Source organism: Sesamum indicum, linkage group LG13 (assembly GCF_000512975.1).
Source record: "Sesamum indicum cultivar Zhongzhi No. 13 linkage group LG13, S_indicum_v1.0, whole genome shotgun sequence".
NCBI lineage: Eukaryota > Viridiplantae > Streptophyta > Magnoliopsida > Lamiales > Pedaliaceae > Sesamum > Sesamum indicum.
Window position 1 is genome coordinate 322,939 of NC_026157.1, and position 15,404 is coordinate 338,342.

At 34.8% G+C, this 15,404-nt stretch overlaps 2 protein-coding genes across 4 annotated transcripts; both read right to left on the bottom strand.

The window, feature by feature from the left end:
- Positions 904 to 2,721, bottom strand: LOC105175982 (probable glutathione S-transferase). Of its 2 annotated transcripts, none has more exons than XM_020698669.1 (2): positions 2,340 to 2,721; positions 904 to 1,453 (listed from the first exon to the last, which is right to left on the bottom strand). In XM_020698669.1, exons 1-2 carry the CDS (start codon positions 2,655 to 2,657, stop codon positions 1,100 to 1,102), a joined length of 672 nt encoding a protein of 223 aa, XP_020554328.1. In that variant the 5' UTR covers positions 2,658 to 2,721; the 3' UTR covers positions 904 to 1,099. The 2 variants fall into 2 exon arrangements, with proteins under 2 accessions (XP_020554328.1, XP_011096934.1); XM_011098632.2 differs by having other exon boundaries at positions 904 to 1,444; positions 2,340 to 2,719.
- Positions 3,696 to 11,409, bottom strand: LOC105175983 (autophagy protein 5). 2 transcript variants are annotated; one of them, XM_011098634.2, is made up of 8 exons: positions 11,189 to 11,409; positions 10,647 to 10,771; positions 9,674 to 9,740; positions 8,901 to 8,990; positions 8,356 to 8,443; positions 6,700 to 6,843; positions 4,983 to 5,111; positions 3,696 to 4,184 (listed from the first exon to the last, which is right to left on the bottom strand). In XM_011098634.2, the coding sequence occupies exons 1-8, from the start codon at positions 11,312 to 11,314 to the stop codon at positions 3,850 to 3,852; spliced, it is 1,104 nt and encodes a 367-aa protein (XP_011096936.1). In that variant the 5' UTR covers positions 11,315 to 11,409; the 3' UTR covers positions 3,696 to 3,849. The 2 variants fall into 2 exon arrangements, with proteins under 2 accessions (XP_011096936.1, XP_020554365.1); XM_020698706.1 differs by lacking the exon at positions 6,700 to 6,843.

Genomic DNA, 15,404 nt, shown 5'->3' on the forward strand with positions numbered 1-15,404 from the left:
CAGGTGATGGGGATGGTGGATTGGGAGGGGGCGACGGGGGAGAAAGGGTGGCGGAAGGGGTTTGGTAACTAATCTTACAGTTTTGTAAATTATTTCAAAGTTCATTTACACATGATTCTCCACTGCGTTTTACTCTTTTACCAAATAACTGATATAAATTTTCTACTTGTCACTATTTGTCGCAAATGCTCTCTACTTTTGCATGTTTCAAGTTTTAACTTTCTCTAAAATTTATGCGGTAAATTACATTCCCATTCTATAATGGTTGACCTAATTACAAATATATTTTTATTAAATTATATATTACAATATTTGTTTGTTGAAGTTTATTTCGTTTTATATAAAACTGTATTTAATTAATATAGTTCCTGCAAAATTTACATGTGATATTCTAAAAATATCCCTTTATTACCACACTTCCATGTTTCAGTAAGTTGAAATGACATAGAAGGAACACAAAGTATCATATTTTCCACAACTGAATCAAGTGGGCCAAGTGGAGCACTCATATGCTATTGTGGGAAGAAGGGTCAATTCTCCGTACAACCAAATATACTTAACGATCATATGTCCTACATCATTAAATTGTAGGCGAAAAATTAAATGAGGACCAAAGTGCTAATTTCTACAAGTTACAGAGCTAAAACCGCTATCCCTTAATGATTAGAACCAAAAATAAAACAAACCTAACTTATGGGACCAAAAATACTATTTCCTCACGATATTGACATCTCAAGTGAGTGTATGTATAATTTTTCAAAAGATAATAATAATTTATACAATAGACAATAAATCAAGAAATGGACGTATATATACGTATAGTTAAATATTCCCTCATTCAAATTTAAGCAAAATCAAATGCAAACTAAAATTCCTTTTGCTTCAAAACAACATATCAAATACTTGATAAAAAAGCACATTCTTATTAACTACATTGACAATGAAACATACATCCACAAGCAATCACCAAACATGAAACACAAACTCTCACAAACAGACTTTTACCTCAAAAAGTCCATAAAGAAAAGTGCACTCATCCACACACAAACAAAGCATGAGATGAGACATTATTCCTCACAAAAACTAAGCAAATCATCACTCATTCAATTCCATGCATCTTTCTGAGCATTCCCACAAGCTCACACACTTGCTGAGGATCAGGCAGAGTTTTGGCCACACTTTCCCTCCCCTTGCACCTCTTGATCCAAGCTCCAATTTTAGGACACTCGTCCTCAATCTTGAAACCCCCGAACTTCTCGTAGGCCGGAAACCATGACGATAATCCGATGAGTACAATGTCAACAAACCCAAACGTGTCACCTCCCAAGTAGTCCTTATCGCCCATTGCACCCTCCAGCTTCTTCAGAATATCGATGAACTCTTTTTTAGCTAATTCAAGCTCGTCGCCTTTGCTCCTCCATATTGCGGCTCCGGCATCAAACACCTGAAGAAACTACATTATCCACAATATTGTTTGCTAATATTGCGTGTCTGTTGTGATTTACGGTTCAATATTCTCGTGAACTATAAAATTCTTCATTTATGATGCTAACAGTGCTAATCATTTGAATTATTTTTTATTTGGTACTTTTACTGATATATACATCTGCCACAAACTTTGATCAATTGGTAAGATTTTTAATTTTTTTGGCCATGCTTGCATTTGTGTCTATATATATATATATATATATATATATATATCCAAGATATGGCTGGTATTTGGTACGTGCACCTCATATTCCGGCCAGGCTTTCAATTTCTAATGAATATTGTCCTTAGAGTGTTAATTTTATTTTATTTATATGGTTTAATTGTCAAATTAAATTCCAACACAACTAAAATTGCCACTCTCTATATCAATTATGGAACTAGAATTGTAATTTTACCTGTGAATGACACCAAAATATGAAACATTTTTCATAAAGAAAATAGCCCCTTTCTCCAAGTTATAGAAATTTGTTTGAGCAATTATAGGGGATAGCAATTTCAATCCCCTTGGAATTCGATTTGACAATTAAGCATTCCAATTTTAGATATTAGCACATTAAGAACAAAATTTCTATTTAAACTTATAGATTTGGCAGGAATTTGGCATGTGTCCATCACGTGAGTTCCAAATTTCGGCTAGATTACAATTTTCAACTAAATTTGTTCTTAATATGCCTTCAGATATTATGATTTAATCGACATATTGAGTTCCAATATGACTAAAATTACCATCCCTCTATATCTACGGGAGCAAAACTACAATTTTCTCTTTGGTAATGTTTTGAAACTTATAAACGTGAAAAATAAATATCATCATATATAAAAGATCAAGACTACTGAAGAAAATGTACCTTTTTGTCGATGAAGTCGGCCCAGAAGCGTGCCCGGGACCGTCCGTAAGAACAAGCAGGCAGCAAGGGCGGGGAAGCAAAAGTCTCATCAATGTAATACACAATGTTAGTGGACTCAAGAATAGGCTTGCCGTTGTGCAGAAGCACAGGGACCTTCTCATAGATGGGGTTGGATTTCTGCAGCAGCTCACTTTTCCCTCCGAACAGGTCCTCCTCCTGTCCCTCGTACTGCAGCCCTTTCTCTGCCAATGCAATTTTCACTCTCATGCAAAACGGACTCAACCCGAAATCCAGCAACACCAGCTCGTCTTTCGACATCTTAAGTCTTAATATCAATTCTTTTTTTTTTTTTTGAGGTTTTTCGCTAGATATATTGATGATGCAGCGTCATAAGATGTGCCTGTTTATATAGTGAAGTGTTCTTGAAGTTACAATGCAAGACGGTTTGTTGGACAATCCAATAACAGCTTCGTTTTCACCGTTGCTAGGTGTTTTTTTCTGTTCTAGTTGTATGTAGCTTGGAGCGTGCAGCTATTTCTTTTCAACCTTAAGGATACACTTCATGTCAAATAGAGACGGCAATCAATTTGCATTGCATTTTCTGTTGCAAAACATATTATATTTTCTAATCCATTCAATACACACACGGGCACGTGTAATTTTATACACATGGGACATGCATATTGAATGAAGGAAGATGTAATAAGATTTTCAACAGAAAATTAGATCCGATATAAACCCCATCTCAGAATTTAAAATGGGGCTTCTGGCAGCAAGAAAAATAGAAAGCAATTTGGTATTCTTCTGCATTGAGGTTGACTCAAACTTAAATTGAAATACTTAATAGCATGACCATAGCCGATACATTTATACAAAAAAATTCTACCCCAAGCACACGGAATGGAACCGTAGACAATCAAGTGAAATCCAATTCACGAAATAGTTTAATCTATCGACAACATCATTATGGTAATAGTCGTAATGTCAGAAGAATCATTACCGCAAGGCATAGAGGGGGAGGTTACAAGTGTTGATACCGTAAAATCAATTTTCAACTGAATGAATAAGACACATATGGTAGAATCATAACCATAGAACAAAACCTAATGGAAATGCATACATTTGTCTCATACAATCTTTAAATTCACACTTACAAGTATAGTATCAACGCGCAGATAATCATGGAGATGATTTCAGAATGATTCACTTTTTAATGGATGCGGATATTTTTAGGACCAGATGAAATCTAAATGGGTTCAAGAAAGCAGTCTTTAATTTATATTTACACAGTGTAATAACATCGTACAGCATAAATTATGTTGTAATATCCAAGTGCAATAGGACAACAAGAAGGTAAATGCATATACACTGTTTCCTTGATATTAATTTATTCCAAAATCAGTTGAATGCATTATAATTGATAAGATGAACCACAATGACTGTTCTGTACATTTTCTACACAATAGGTCATATATTTCCTGCATGCTAAAGAAATTCAGAGGGCTATTTATCATATGGTGATTGGTTCAAGAACTTTGACATATACACAGATATGAAGATAGTGATCAGGGTTCATCAAGTTGTTCACTACCCAGCTGAATGGAATTTCCAGCTGCGGCTTGATTCCCTGAATGCGAACAAGCTTGATCTCAGCACCGTCGGATGGTAACTGTGAATGTTCGTTTGATGCTGCCCCGGTTTCCCCAGGGCTTCTTGAGCTGTCTCCATCTGATCTCTGTCCACCCTCTACTTCCGCTCCAGATGTGTGAGCATTTGTCGAGGACGCTTCTGTGAATAGCTCGGGCAACAGAACTTTTAATGCATCATTCAGAGTAAAGCATTTTCCTGCAATGTGATGAAATGTATAAGGGTATGTAACTTAGGCATGCCCAACCAAAGCAATATAGATTATCTGTTGCAGCAGATAAAAGTATAGTTTTCAGAAATGTTTTTGAGTACAGAAAAAACATCAGCAGGCATCAGGCAAATCCCAACACGACCATCGGCCTCAGACGAGACAAAAATGAAGTTGGGGAGGCAGAAAAGAATACATCATTATAAACTTCAAAATGCAAGGACAGTAACGAATCTGTTCACATCGAATAGTATTAGGTGAATCTATTCAAAATACTGAAACAGAAATAAAGTATTGAGCATTAAAATGCTTAGTATTACCAAATCAGTATATCTTTTGTGGCAGAATCGTTCAGAGCCAGAAAAGCAGAAATTAGCTAAAGATGCTTGAGAGAAGAGCATATAAAGAATGGCAGCGTTAGCTAAGTGCCTAATTCTTTTACTCACAACTTGCATAACCTAGCATGTGAAGATATTTCTGTTGGAAAATCATGAAAAACTTTCCAGTCATAAAGGTAAAAAATTGGCATACCTTTGATATTACCAATAGTGATAGAGAAAAATCAGAGTGAATCATATCTATTCTATAAAGTTCAGGCTAGGTAAGTTTTCTTCCCCTTCTGAAACCTCTACCCATCAATTTCTTCTCTTGGACCTATACTCAAGGCCATTACCAGCTCACATCGAAGCAATTGGTCCAAGGAAAATTAAATATGAGATTATTTAAAGCTCAAGCAATAACCAATTTGACCAAAGATCTATTAAATCGGAAATTGCTATCAGTCTTACCTTCACTGTGAACTTCAACAGGACGATTTATGTAAGAAACTTTTTCCCAGCTACCAATAGCAGGCGCATCTTCTAAATCATCAGTATCTTCATCAATAGTCCGTATGTATAACCGAACGGGAACTCTACCTGATGAGAAAGACATCCTTAATACACAGAACCAAGAGGTCTAACTGGTAAATACACAAAAGAGATGATATAAAACCCACAGCCCAGAGCTGGGCAGGAATTTGATTCAAAAATTACTTGAAAACCTGCATTCATTTTCTTCTTTCTAAATAAGCTTTATGCAAAGGTATACACAAACTAAAAATTCAGCTTTGCATACTGTCTTACTCTCCTAATACTCAACTAAGTACAGGATACTAGGCAAACAGAGACTTAGAACTTATCAAGTTGTAAGCATCACAAAGGTATGAATTCAAAACTTGGAACTAACCTTACATGGAACATCTGAAACTTATACAAGGAAAAACAATTTTATCTTTCTTAGGCAAAACCATTCTTTAATTACAGTAGACTAAAGTTACTCGTCATGGGCATTTCATGTTTTGTCACAGTACTTTAAATTGTAGTTCATCTCCACATTCAGATAAACTGGTTACCTGACTCTATCGATAAGAAATATATCAATTACTGGATGCCTAAAATTTGAGCAATGGTAAACTTGCCAAATTTGGTAACACCTGCCAACCAGTCATCAAGAAAGAAAAACAGGTCCTCACAGAAAGTATGCTTTTGCGCCGTCCTAGGAATTATTTGCAAGGGACAAACACAAAAAACACTACATTGTACATAAGAGAGCTCATAAACTGGCAGGTTGGGTTGGATTTGCACAGACTGGAAACAGGGTGCTAATTGATGAGCTGAGACCAAACTTACTTGTATTTAGAGATGTTTTCTGGAAGGTCCAGGTCACACTTGGTTCAGTTTAAATTGCAAACTCATTGTCTGTGCAAGGAAGGGTCATGTGTTAAGGATAAGTAGTGCGGCAGATTGGAGGAGAGGAATCAGTTGGGAATTACGAAAGGAAATAGGGGCTGTAGAGAACAACAGTTGTTACTAAATTCAAGGGAAGAAAATTACAGAAAACGAGATGAATGTCATAACAAAAATGGCCCAGCGTACTAAGAAGTAGCCGTATACGCAAACAAGATTACATCTTTAAACACTTCGAAACCACTGCTTCACTATCTCAAACCCACTAATTTCTTTCTTTCTCCCCCTCTCTCCTCTTTTTCTTTTCTTTTTTCGGTTTTAGTTTGTTGCCCGGTTGAGGGGGTAACTTAACCATCAATCTTCATGTGGCCAATATCTTTAACTTACACCAAATAGACTCTAACCCAACGCAAGTCAACTCTTGCAGCCCCAATCCCATAATTTCGAATAGGTGGATTCATGGATCATAACCATTTTGCCACGATGAACCTGAGGATGAAAAAAATGAAACTAGCATCATTATTAAGCTTAAGTGGATCATTCTAGAGCATTATCAACTTAGCATTTCCCTCAAGATGAGCTCTTCAGTCCCAAGTTTGCATCTAATACACAAATAGATGATTAACTATTATCTCTCCAACTACACCTCCCTTTTGGTGCTTTCCAAGAAATGAATACAAAACAGAACACCCTGATTTAGCTTCAGAAAGGACCAAAACAATAAAAATGCACACTTCATATACTTAGTAAGCCAGCAAAACAAGTTTATCCTTCTAACCTGTCCTTGTTGTTCCAGTGGCATCCAAGTCATTAACTCCTTGGTTAGACTTTGATGTGGAAGAGTTCAATTTGAGAGAAAAGTCATCTCCAACGATGTCAAGTTTAAGTTTGGAAGAAACACGGAGGTAAACTTCCAGCTGACCTGGGGCATATATTATTTTGGAATTAAAATGAAGCTGGAGGAAACAAATGCACTAAAAGATCAAGAATCAACAACAAAGACTAAAATTCCAGCAACTTCACTATGAAAATTTAAGGCAATTAATCTGGAAAGGAGCAATGACAGGTAAGTAGTACAAGAACAATCTCCGGACTGTCTGAAAGGCGTGGGGACAAGATTGCAGGTCACTGCATTCTTAATAAAGAGAATAGCTGCAAGAGCATGAGGCACCAGTGCCTTCACGATTAACATAATTTTTAAGCCTTTTCGTTCTAAATAAGCTAGATATCAGCTATATTCACAGGTAAAGGATAAATGTTTTCTAACAGGAACAATGGCACCATAATACTGGAGGCACTGTATTTCTTCAAACTATCTCTGGAGTAGATAATATTTAGGTCCCAGGTTTTCCAGAAAAGAAGCCAACATAAACAAGCATGTAAATCCTGCTAATGCTTAGAAGCAAGAGAAATAAGATAGCTACAAGAACCTCAAACAAGAAGTTGTTTCTACTGTAAAAATTGGATGGAATTCTCATATGTTATATGTTGGAAACTTGGAACAAAATAGAAGTACAACCGGATCATTGGTTCACCAAGTTCCCAGAATTACTTTATGTTATCCTCATAACTTCTTGAATTATTGATCAAGTCTTTAAAAAATATAACTTGGCTGTTACTGGGAGCTAAAAGAAGAGAGGGGGTCAATTTCTGCCACTGCATCTAATGAGACACCATAAAAGGTGTAGTATTGACCAACGGATCAAAGACAAGGTGGAATTTCTATTGTAGAAAGGAGTACATTGCATTTTTCATTCTTCAGTGTGATATTATAACCACACTAAGCCAAGGTAAAACAGATATTGAGCGTTCCAGGGAAACATATTGCAACCAATCCTGATTTTATCTAGATGAGGCTCCTTGCTCTGGAGTCTATCAAATAGACTGCCAAATTCACTGTTTAAGAAGCAAGTAATTCTCTTTTCCCCCAAACCCAGCCAAGATAAGAAAAGATAGAAAGAAAGGTATAAACTTGCCCTCTGGATTCCCTCACTCCATATGTCTTTCCTTCTTCCTGTCAGTAAGAGCATAAATAACACTAAAAACACAGACAATTAATCTTCTTCAACTATTGAAAACTTGTAGGCGTTGGACTTCAACATAATTACTCTCCTAAATAGCTGTAGCTCACGAGTACTTAACCCAGAACTTTTTAGTTTCTAATAACATGCATAGTGCTTAAGCTGGAGTTTCAAGATGGCTGTGGTAAAAATGTTCCAATACTCACATAAATTAGAGGAATTAAAATAGGCTCTCATTTCCCATCCCCATTTAGTTGCCAACTAACCTTTTTGCTAAATGAATATACACAATGAATTAGGATTATCATATCGAACAGTAATTCACCGAAATAAAAACAATAGTGTTCGCAGACCAACAGAAGCTACAATAAAGCAATCATTTAGAACACACATATCCAAATACAGCTCCATACCATTTAAGACAGACCGCCAAAGTTCTGCTTGATCAGGTTGAGACATATTCATGATATTCTTGCAATTTCCATTTATAATATATGCTGCCTGTAGAGTAGTTTATGCAATTATATTAGCTAGACTAACCAAAGTGGGCAACCAACATTCACCAATTTCACTTCAACCAGGAAAACTAATACAAGATATCAGAAGTGTATACTGAAGGAAAAAGGAGGAGGAGATAACCTAGGGCATACAGACTAGGATATACAAGTCCACTAGCTACAGACAAAATATTCCATGCGCAGCTGCAAGTCTGTCCCCCATCTTGAACTAGTGAAGTTGAATCCTTTCTCCCACATATGGGTGAAAGGTGCATACATCATGTCTGTTCATATTATCGTGCTTTTCCCATACTAAATGAAGTGCATGGTTTAAAGGGAAATTATGCTTCCTTTCTCTTTGTACATATGCCCCAACATGCAATTAAATAAAATGAATCTGCTTAAAGTCTGAACTCCTAGTAAAGGTAAAAATTGCAAAAGCATACAGAAAATATATTAACCTCTTTCAGGGCATTTATAAAGCTCCATTTTATACTGTCTTCACTCTCGCAAGGGGTCAATATATTTCCAGGATATCCTCTGAAATGTATCTGCAGAGATATGGAAGAGCCCCATATGTTAAAGTGATCAAAGAAGAAATAATAATGGATGAGTATTTCAGGGACTCAGGTTAAGGTTTTGCTTGGTGAAGCATGTAGCTCGTTTTATTTAAGATGCGGGATGATCAAGAGTACAATTGGGACAGGGGTGAGGGGCATAAAGTACATGTCATGGTTTCTTATTTTATATGGTACAAAAGTTATAGAGAGAAAACTTTTCAGGAGACAAAGTGATGTCGCAGACAAATTAGGGCTGCTTGGCACATAAAAACAAATCCAACCCTTTAACAACACATTTTAACAAACTCACACCATAAAGATTAACTAGGCTGTCCGAATCGAACACATTATTGTCTCTCCAAGTCCAATTGATATACTGAAAAACACCGGATCTATTCTTCCGAGAATCACACACCCCACCTCCTAAGATGGCAAAAATCAATAAATAATCTCCTCGATAAAGCTCCAATAGAAAGTCCATGATGCAGAACAAACTATTTTATAGATTTAAATATTTTACGATTTGCATTTATAAGAGGCTATTCCATTCTATCTAGATTTTAGCTACTTCAATAACAAGCTAGAAAATTAAAACACACACTAACAATAGTCATACTCTAATGCATCTATTATAAGTTATAAACAACCAAATAAAGCTTTTTGTTTACTCATACAGTTAAGTTCCAAGGCCTCTCTGGTTCAGCACACAGAAGATCAAAAAGCACCCCTGTAGGTATGTACCTGGCATAGATGTGAATAATGCAAAGCAAAACAAATTAGAAGAAGCACTAATCTTGTCAAGGAGATAGTACAAGAAATAAATAGAGCACCTGCCATCAAAAATTGAACTATAAGTGCAACATAAGGCCCCCACAACATCAAATTAGACATGTAAGCTCCTTATTTTTACAACAATATATGATTACAAAAACATGTGAGAGTTAATGAAATTAATTCTCATAATATAAAAGAAAATAAGCAAAATCTACAAGTACTAAACCTCGCTGAACTAATTAAAATGAACATCAAATCAAACATTTAATCCTCATTACTCCTGTTATTTCTGCAGTGTCTTCTCCACCTAGAGAAATTCCTGAAGGTTACAAACTTACAATTGGATTCATAGATTTTGAAACCATAGACCCTAGTAACAAATCCTTTTCATTTGTTTGAATAATTTTAAATTTAAAGGAGTTCAAATCTTTCAACTCTAGATATCAATATGTTTTCCTAAATATTGATGGATTTCAAAATCTTCTAATATGAAGTCATTTCAAATTTCAAAATCCTTCTCTCAAACCCAAAACCAGCAATCCAAATGTAATCTAAGATTCTTCAGAATACATCACAATCCTAGAAGCAAGACATTAAATACCATATTATCAGGTAGGTTATGATACAAAAGCAAATTTTCCAGGTAATCAGTTTGGTTCCTTTAACTATTTCAAACACATTCAAACAATATGAAAACACCAACTCTACGATCAGTAGAGTAGGAGCAAATATACAGTAGCACAAAACAAATAATATTTATCATGAAAACCAAATGACACATTTTCAAACTTATTATGAAAATCAAATGATACATTAAATTCAAACTTGAGCACTTTCTAAAATCTCCATTCAAGTCAAGCCATGAACTCATACCATTTGAGCGGCAAACCTTTGTACTCAAACCACACCGTATCAACTCCCGGAGGAAGAGAACTGCTAAAGAATGGCTTAATCTGAGGTACTAACAGAGGCAAGTACCCAATCCGAGGAGCCAAGATCTGTAACACAAAATCCAAACCACAAGAAAAAGATCAATATTTTAAACACAACAATTACACAGTCCGTCAGCGGAAAACTCTCTCAAAACACTAAATCCCACATTAGAAGCACAACCATAAGGAAAAACAATTAAAAGCAACAAGGTAGTACCTCTAAATAAGAAAATAAATATTCTCAAACCCCCCACCAAGAAACCACATAAAACTTGAAAATGAACAGCTGCCAATCCACAACATACAGTAATAAATAGTCCAAAAGACAACTACTCAACACCCAAAATACAAATAAAAACCACAGAAAATATTAATAAACCACCGACATCGACTCAAGAACCGAGCGACGAGCACTCTCAGAAGTCATTTCATCAAGCACCACCAATGCAAAACCAGATACACAAAATAAAAGAAAAGGGCTACCAAAGCAGGGGGAGGAGGTGGGAGCGTGGTCACTTCGGAATCGTGGAGATGAATCTGAAGCGGTATCGCGCCTCCCCACACGTACTGCTGCGCCTCTGTTCCTCCTCCTTTATCACCCATTACCATACTCGTTCTCCGTAGGAACGGGGCACGAACAGAAACTTTCTTGCTGATTTTGTTTCCCTTTTCTGCCTGTGTTTACTTCACCTCTATTTGCGTCTAGTCGCAGGGAAGTTGAAAAAGTGAAGAAACATTTGTTTTTTCTTGTGTAAATTACATTCTTCCCCCTACCCTCTAACTTTATCACACTTCACCCCCACTTTACTTTAAATTGCATTATTTGGTCCACCCCAAACTTTTATAAATGTTTCGATTGAATCCCTATCTTAAGGATATGATTTTGTAAGGTTCAGCAATTTAGACAACAAATTTTATAAAATAAAATTAGGATAAAATTCTGAAAAAAAAAATCATATTCTTAACATTTTGTGTTATTATTCTAAAACTTTTAATTATAATATAATCATTCAAAAGTAAATAATTCTTAGAATAAATTACAACAAACCTCCCCCAAATTTAGAAAATTTAGTATAATTATGAATACTCCCTTATTGTTTGAAAAATTATTAATATCATCCTAATATTTGATGAAATTATATGATTTTTGGATGGCGACTTCGAATTGTTAACTTTATTCTTATTGTATTCTTTCTTTTTTAAAAAAAATTGTAAAAAATAGGACAAGGTAGAAGAAAATTTTTGAAAAAGAAATTATCCATTTAATCAGCCCTATACCTTAGCATTTGTATGGTATATTTTCTAAACTAAATAATAGCTACAAAAGTCCGAAGTAAACTCACTTGAAAAATAGGTTTGAAACTGATAAATTTAGCTATCTCAAAATTCCAAAATACTTGACCAAAAATTAGTTCTAAACCCTAGCATTTATATGATAGATTTCTAAACTAAATAATAACTACAAAACATTTTAAAAATTAGTAAACTTGCTTGGAAAAAAAGACCTGAAACTGTTAAAATTTGAACTATTTCAAAATTTCATGAAACTTGACTCAATAATAGTTGTAACCCTTGCATTTGTGGTAACTTTTCTAGGTTAAATAATAACTACAGAACGTATGACAAACACGTATTTAGTGCTTAAGGAAAGAAGCGTTTACTGTTCAAAAATAGGCCTGAAACTGCTAAAATTTAAACTATGTCAGAATTCCACAAAACTTGAACCAAAAAAGTCCTAAAGTCTAGCATTTATATGGTAAATTTTATAAGATAAATAATTACATAACGTATGAAAAAGAAGAAAACCTTGCTTGAAAAAAATGTCCTAAAACTGCTCAAATTTGGACTATTTCGAAATTCTACGAAACTTGACCCAAAAATAGCCCTAAACCGTAGCATTTGTTTGGTAAATTTTTTAAGTTGAGTAATAACTATAGAAATATGAAAACGAAATAAACTTGCTTGAAAAAAAAGGCCTGAAACTGCTAAAATTTGGACTATCTCAAATTTTTACGAAACTTGATCCAAAAGTAGCCGTAAACCCTGACATTTGTATGGTAAAGTTTCTAAATTAAATAATAACTACAGAACGTATAAAAAAAAATAGACTAGCTTTCAAAAAAAAAGGGCTTGAAACTGCTAAAATTTGGAGTACCTTAAAATTCTATGAAACATGATTCAAAAGTAGCACTAAACTTTAGCATTTGTATGGTAAATTCTCTAAACTAAATAATAATTATAGAACGTTCGATAAAGAAGCAAATTCGCTCAAAAAATAGTCCTGAAGCGGTTAAAATTTAGACTATTTGAGAATTCCATTTTAATTTCTGTACTTCTTCTTACTTCCGTTGCATTCTTGAGCCGTACCGATCTTTTTAGCAGTCTCAAAGTCCGATTCAGTGTGTAGGTCATGGGTATAACATGTAATACGTGTTCTAGCATGTTCAATGTGTTATAATCGGCTTTTGGAAAGCATCTTTATCACTTCAATTGATGATTATATATTTAAAATACATTGTTTAATTTTGTAAGTTAATTATGAATATTTGATGAATTTTTGAAAATTAAATTTTCTGAAAATCTTCTGTTTAGTTTTCATTTCTTAATGCAGAACAAAAGAAAATTAGTTTTTGGACGTCGGCACATAGCAGTAAAAAGAAAAATGAACTAAGCAATGTCAGAAAAATTATAGCACATAGCAGTAAAAAGAAAAATAGGGATCTCTAACAACGAAATAATTACAGAAAGATATTAGATTTTCAGGAAATATTTAACAATAAGTTACTTTTCGCACTAAGCTATTTTTTGGACAAAGTGGTCAATATCACATTTTCAAGAATAAGCACTAAGCAATAATCACAGAAATCGCACAAAGCAAAAAAATCAAGAGGTTATTTCGCAGAGGAAAAAAAAAATGAAGGCGATCTTATCGGCACCGGAGAGAAAGAGCCTGATGGCTTTGATACCACTGTTGTAAAAATCCACCAGTAGTGAACCCAAGATTAGAAAACCCTAACAACTATTACAGTAAATCATAGGTTATGAGAATCCTTGTACAAACCAATAATACAGAAATATTAAAAACAATAAAGTGTTTGGCTCAGGGCCCAAATCCGGTAGAGGGAAGCCCATAGCCAACCAAGCCGGCAACCACTCACGATTGCTATACCCAAAACACACCGACAAGCCCTTCTCCACAAAGGATCACTTAGAAACTTTCCACTTAGGAAGGGTTAGTCACGAAGAACAAATGTAGGAGGAAGAGAGTTTTTGTTCGGTTGTGTTTCACAAGAAAAACTGGCTTCTTAAATGAGGAACATTGATGTCGGAGAGAGAGGGAGATGGCGGAGCAAGAAACTGAGAAGAGATCAAAGAAATAAGGGGCAAAAGAGACTAGGAGAGGGGTGGAATTAGGTTAGGATTTTCACCTGCAAAAGGGGAGAATAAATATATAAGAGGAGCCGGGTCGGATAATCGGCTGGGTAGGTTAAATGGGTTGAGATAAAGGAATGGACCAAAGCGGTAGATATGGGCAGAGCCATCCACTGAATGGTTTTGGGGGGTTTTAGGCTGGGCTTACCAAATGGGCCATATTCATACCATTCTCCACCTTGGACTAAGACCCATAGAGGGGACTTGGATTAGGACCCAAAGAGGGGACCAAGCCCAAAATCGAATCTGGCTTCATCATTACCACTTGCCGTGATATATCCTGCAAAAACAGATAGAGATTCTTGTATATATATGGGTTAGAAAGTGCAAAGAATACTGAAAAAAATTATTTAGTCTAAGTTCAAGATTTTGAGGCAAGTTTTAAATTTCTCTATTAGTAAACACTACCCATATCTGCAGGATTAGATTCAGAATCTATCTTTTTCTAAATTAATAGTTTCCTTTGCAACTATGTCTCTAATAAAATGATAATTAACATCAATGTGTTTAGTTCTATCATGAAAGACAGAATTTTTACGAAATTGAATTTTAGATATATATTCTGCTTCAATTGTTGATAATGCAACAATGTGTTGAAGTTGTGATTTTCAGCTAATGCAAGCACCACATAAGGTAAACACATATGATGTAGTTGATTTCCTACCATCTCTATCATTAGCATAGTTGGAGCCTACATATCCTATTAATTTTGCACCATCAGCACACTTAGAAAATTTCATATCAGTATTCATAAGACCATTTAAATACCTATGCAACCATTTAAGAGCATCCCAATAACGAAGCCTAGCATTAGACATATATTTACTTAGGCAGCTTACAACATAGGCAATATCTGGGCAAGTACTAACCATTAAATACATTACAGACCCAATTGCACTAAAGTAGGGAACATTCTTCATTTGTTCTTTTGCAGATTCAGTTTTAGAATTATGATTTTTACTTAATTGAAAATGAGCAGCTAAAGGAACAAAAGAGGGTTTTGAATCAACCATAGAAAATTTTTCTAGTACAGATCTAACATAGAATTTTTTATTCAAAAAAATTGTAGAATTACTTTTTTTTTCTATCGATAGACATCCCTAAAATCTTCTTAGCATCACCCAAATCTTTCATTTCAAAATTTCTGCTCAAGTTATTTTGCAATTCTTTAATCGATTTTAAGTTGAACTAACAATTAACATATCATCAACATATAGCACAAGAAACACATGAACAGAATAATCATATTTAAAATACAAGCAATGAT

Coding starts and splice junctions, on each gene's coding strand:
- LOC105175982 (XM_020698669.1), bottom strand. CDS start 2,657: ATGTCGAAAGACGAGCTGGTGTTGCTGGATTTCGGGTTGAGTCCGTTT. Junction 1,454..2,339: donor CCGACTTCATCGACAAAAAG/GTACATTTTCTT, acceptor TGGATAATGTAG/TTTCTTCAGGTGTTTGATGC.
- LOC105175983 (XM_011098634.2), bottom strand. CDS start 11,314: ATGGTAATGGGTGATAAAGGAGGAGGAACAGAGGCGCAGCAGTACGTG. Junction 8,991..9,673: donor AGAGGCCTTGGAACTTAACT/GTATGAGTAAAC, acceptor ATATCTCTGCAG/ATACATTTCAGAGGATATCC. Junction 5,112..6,699: donor CACTGGAACAACAAGGACAG/GTTAGAAGGATA, acceptor CTTTCTCATCAG/GTAGAGTTCCCGTTCGGTTA.